The sequence below is a fragment of the Corvus brachyrhynchos genome, unplaced genomic scaffold (genome assembly GCF_000691975.1).
Source record: "Corvus brachyrhynchos isolate BGI_N302 unplaced genomic scaffold, ASM69197v1 scaffold34, whole genome shotgun sequence".
Lineage (NCBI taxonomy): Eukaryota > Metazoa > Chordata > Aves > Passeriformes > Corvidae > Corvus > Corvus brachyrhynchos.
This window is the reverse complement of record NW_008238126.1, coordinates 5888348-5893326: the sequence shown is the minus strand read 5'-3', so window position 1 is coordinate 5893326 and position 4979 is coordinate 5888348. Positions and strand designations below refer to the sequence as shown.

The 4979-nt window shown below is 44.8% G+C and overlaps 1 protein-coding gene across 2 annotated transcripts; it reads left to right on the top strand.

The window, feature by feature from the left end:
• On the top strand, positions 1-4848 carry YIPF1 (Yip1 domain family member 1). Of its 2 annotated transcripts, none has more exons than XM_008633049.2 (8): positions 1-140; positions 832-995; positions 1425-1505; positions 1612-1699; positions 1822-1938; positions 2955-3121; positions 3630-3812; positions 4684-4848. In XM_008633049.2, exons 1-8 carry the CDS (start codon positions 110-112, stop codon positions 4771-4773), a joined length of 921 nt encoding a protein of 306 aa, XP_008631271.1. In that variant the 5' UTR covers positions 1-109; the 3' UTR covers positions 4774-4848. The 2 variants fall into 2 exon arrangements, with proteins under 2 accessions (XP_008631271.1, XP_008631272.1); XM_008633050.2 differs by having other exon boundaries at positions 7-140; positions 862-995; positions 4684-4780.
• Positions 4849-4979: the final 131 nt, after the last annotated feature.

Below are 4979 nucleotides of genomic sequence, written 5' to 3'. Positions count from 1 at the left end.
GCACAGCAGCGCTGGCACAGCGCGGGGGACAGGACTCGTGCCAGCGCTGTCCCTGTCCTCTTGCAGGAGGGTCGGGCCCCGGGGAGCTGATCCTCATCCAGACGGATGAATGGCGACGGCGGACGACCTCAAATTTCAAGGTAAAGGCGATGTCGCAGGTGCGGACGCGGGGCTGGGGCCCGGCTCGGGGAGCCGTCAGGCGCTGGAGGCTTTGGCAGCGATTCTGAGCGTTCGCAGAATAAAAACGTCCTGGGAGTTTTGCAGGTGGGGTCAGGATGGGGGAGTCAGGTGTCCTGAATTTTCTGAGGTGAAATTGTGCTGCTGGCGAGCTAAAAAATGCAACCGGCGTTGACTGAAATCGTGGACTGAAATCCTGTGTGGTGGAAAGTGACAGCTGGAAAGGGGCAGAGCGCTCTGTAACCTGCAAAAGGCCCCGGTTTCAGACTTCCTTAGTTTTTGATAAAAAATTTCTTGTCGGTTTTTGGAGAATATTAAAAGTGCCCATTTCTTCAGAGAGGCAGCTTTTCCCTCCCCTTGCAGAGACCTGCTGTCCTCGGGCCGGGGCTGTTGGCAGGGAAGGAGGGCAGGCTCCGGTGGGGCCATTGGAACATCCTGCAGGCAGACTGGCAGGAAATGTTGCCTCACACTTCATTAAGTGAGTAAAGGTTCAGCTTGATCCGTGTCAGTTTGGGCTTTAGGAAACAGATCGTACCCAACATGCCTAAGCTAGCGATTACACTGTCTCAGGGTCTTTATATGGTTTTTTGAGCCATGACAACAAAAATTTTAGTGTTTTGATCATCGCCTGTTTTGTGATGTACTTATTTGCAGAATTTGATGATGCAGCTAATTTGCTTGCAGCAAATCCTGATGCCACCACCATAAGCATCGATGAGCCGGTCGAAATCCCCAAGAATCAGCACAGCCGCCTGCAGGAGCCAGGAAGGGAAGAGGATGATGAGTTACTGGGCACTGACGACTCCGATAAAACAGAGGTAATGCTCTCACACCTGCTGGTGGAGGCCTGTGAGAAAGATGGAGAGGGACTTCTTACAAGAGCATGCAGAGAACAGGACAAGGAGGAATGGATTTTAAAAGAGAAGAGGTTTAGATTGTGATTCTGACAGCAAAAGGAACGTGTCATGGTGTTGAGGGTGTGTGTTACAGATGATGTAGCAGCAGGTAGTAACAGGCTGCTCTTTAGAATCCCAGGCCACAATTCTGCTTACAGGGAGATAAGAGACTGACTGCTAACAGATACTGGAGGGGGAAAGGAAACCATTACATAATTCATAGGAAGTACCACCCAGTTAAGTTTGTTTGCTGTTTTGGTGCCAAAATCATGTGACTACAGTGTAAATGAGCTAGTAATGTATAAATTGTCTGCTTGTAACACTTTCCATGTTGCCTTTCCCACCACCCAGCTGCTTGCAGGACAGAAGAAAAGTGCCCCTTTCTGGACTTTTGAGTACTACCAGACCTTCTTCGATGTGGACACATACCAGGTTAATACTCTGCTCCAGAGGAGAGCTGTTGTCTGAATTATGCCTTATCCATTGAGGTTTTTTACCTTCTTGCATTGTCAGTCAGACAAATCCTTACGTTTCATAGGTCCTGGACAGAATCAAAGGGTCAGTGTTCCCAGTACCAGGGAAGAACTTTGTAAGGCTGTATATCCGCAGCAATCCCGACCTTTATGGTAGGTAGGAGGTGTGAGAAGTTATTTTCTGTGCTAAATATTCTGAGTTTATATTTCTTCTTACTTGCTAGCCTTAAAAAAGGAGAGCAGAGGGTGTGCTATTGGTTTTGTTTCCTTTTAAGGTCCATTTTGGATATGTGCCACACTCGTGTTCACCATTGCTGTTAGTGGCAATCTCTCGAATTTCTTCATCCATCTGGGCAAACCAACGTACCACTACGTGCCTGAGTTCAGAAAAGGTTTGCAAGTAGTCATTTGTGGGGGTTTTTGGTTGGGTTTTTTGTTGTGGGGTGTTTTTTGCTTTTTTTTTTAATGTGCAAATGAAGTAATATAAAACCAGGTCACGCCTTTGATTTAGCAGAGTCTTTTGATTGATTACTGTTTTTAAATTTTTAGAGATGTGAAACAAGTCCTTAAGGTGGGCTGTCACTGGCAGAACCCTGTTTCTCCAGAGCATAAAGTAGTTCCAGGGTTTTAGAAGAGCAAGCAGGAATAATTAGTTATTTTTTAGCCTTAGTGAATGTCTCCTTGTACAGAGAGTGAAAGCCCAGCACTGGCCACCGTGGTGCTTTGCTGGGTGCTTTCCTGGATCTGTGGCCTCCCAGGAACTTGCAGGCCTTAGGCAGAAAATTACCAGATCAGATTATCACTCATACCACCTGCCAAGGGCTGGAAGTTGTTACCTTCTGGCAAATGCAGAAATAAACAAAAGATGTTCCACTGATCTGTTCCCCAAAGAACTCAGAGTGAGGAGCCCGTTTTTCGATACCTGTCTTTGTGTTATGAGGGAGGCTGCTGTCCCTCCAAAGGAACACAGCTTCTCTTTGTTTCCAAAATCCTTAATGTACTGGGAAGAACGCTGCCACTTGGGAATGCAGTCACTTGAATAATTTCAGATTTGACACTAGCTGCTAGTAGCTGAATTTCTATTTTTAACGAAGTTTTTCCTGCCTCTGTGGTTTTTCCTTTCCAACTGAAACCAACAGCATTTTGTACACAGGTGCAATAAAGAAATTGAAAATACCAAGAGATTTTTTTTCTGAAGTTTTTACTTTTAAACTAACTTGAAGTGCTGGCAGAGTAGTGAGTGTAAACTAGATATAAATGCAAAGTTCTCAGTTTATTAATAATTCGGGCTTCCATCTTTTGGAAGTATCTTCACAGGTAGCTTTTTAGTTTTCACGCTGAATGCTTCTACACCTTTGATTCTGACAGGATTCAAAGTAGAAAATTAAATCTTTTGTTGTGTTTCCAGTGTCCATAGCAGCTACAACGATTTATGCATACGCTTGGCTTGTTCCCCTTGCTCTCTGGGGATTCCTGATGTGGAGGAACAGTAAAGTCATGAACATTGTCTCCTACTCGTTCCTGGAGATAGTTTGTGTATATGGCTACTCCCTCTTCATTTACATTCCCACCGCGGTACGTATGGCTAAAGAGTGCACCTCTCACCTGTCCTGCTTGAGAAGATTTGCTGTTTCTTAACATATTTTTGATATTTGTTGAAATTTCAGGGACTGGGAGAATCTTTTGCTCTTTTTCTTGAAGCTTGTCTAATGTAAATGTGTCTTGTGGGTGCTGGAAAAGCCCAGGACAGGTCATTTCCCCAGAGGCAGCAAACCCAAACAAGGTGCTGCTGGTGAGCCCAGAAGACAGCCTCAAGAACTGGGATGTGTGTGTCCCCAGGGAACAGATAGGCAATGTTGATGGCTCCAAAGACAAGTTTCCCTGGCTGGGGACAGGCCTTGGAGGGAGTGGCATAACTTGGGATTCGCTCTTGTTGTGTCTGGGAATGAAGCTCTTACTCTTTCCTCCAGTAACAGATGTGTCAGATAAAGGCATGAGTTAATTTGTGCACGAATCAGCTGGAAGGGATGACGTGTCACAGAACACACGGCCCCTTTGACAGCCCTTTCCCTGCCTTTTCCAGATTTTGTGGATCATTCCGCAGAAGGTGGTGCGCTGGGTGCTGGTGGTGTTCTCGCTGTGCCTCTCGGGGTCCGTGTTGGTGATGACCTTCTGGCCCGCGGTCCGAGACGACAACCGCAGGATCGCAGTGGCCACTGTGGCCACCATCCTGCTGCTTCACGCCCTGCTGGCTGTTGGCTGTTTGGTGGGACACTGCCATTCCTTTCCCCTAATCTCCTATTTCCTAGGACAGGTGGCATGTTATGGGACAGGGGAGGAAGGATTGGCTGGTCACTGGAAAACCGCTGATGTAAAAATTCCAGTTATTTTAAATGTAGCGAAAAATTGATGCCAATGTGACCCTGACAATGCTGGTAATAAATTCAGTAATCAATTATGGAATCATAGAACATCTCCCAAGATAGAGGGGACCCATCATGGTCATTGAGTCCAACCCCCACAGAACACTGTTGAATGTACCTGGAATTCATCATAGTATCAGCAAAGCATTAATCTTTATAGTATCCAGTGGCACTTTATTCCAATGAGTACTATGCTTAGTCCTTTAGAAGGATTAAATGTTCAATATAAAGCATGTGCTTATGGGCTTTGGCAGGTTTATGTTTTCATACACAGTAAGTGTTAGGAAACAGAAGACCCTGATGCCACTGAAATACACAATGAGCACTTAAATTATTTGTTTCCTTGTTGCACTAGGTAGAAGGGTATCAGCCAGGCCTCAGCTTCCACAGCTTCCAGGGTAGACAGATTTGGTTCCCCACAGCTCAGTGTGCAGGGAGGCAACAGCAAAACAAAACTGTCCTTGGATCTGCAATCCAACCCTTTCCACTACAGGTCTTTTTCAAAGGCCTTGGCTGCTAACAGTTAAATTTAAAAGTACAGTTCAGAGTACTGTTTTAATTGACTCTTTCTAATTGATAAAAACAGAAAAAGATTCAAATTTGCCATTTCAGTGCTGTGTTTGTAGCTGTATTTGGTGGGTATGGAAAGAAGGAGCTGGGATAAGGCAGCACAGTATGTTTCTCTCTAATTTTTTTTCGCCTCTGATAATGTAGGCATACTTTTTTGATGCCCCTGAACTGGATATTCCTGCACCTATTATCCCTGCTCACAATGGAACCACAGTAATAACAAAGAGTCACTAAATAAGGTAAGAATCCAATCTAAATGTGTTTTTTTTCTGCAGTCATCACAGACATCTTGAAACTTTTCTCCATCACTGTGGTTGAATGGAAAGGGGTTTAACGGATTAATTTTGCTAAATGGGGTCTATATATAAATAACATCTCTTAACTTTCAGTTGTAAGTTTTAAGTAAGTACAGATGTAAAGACTGAGAAAGATAGGTTATC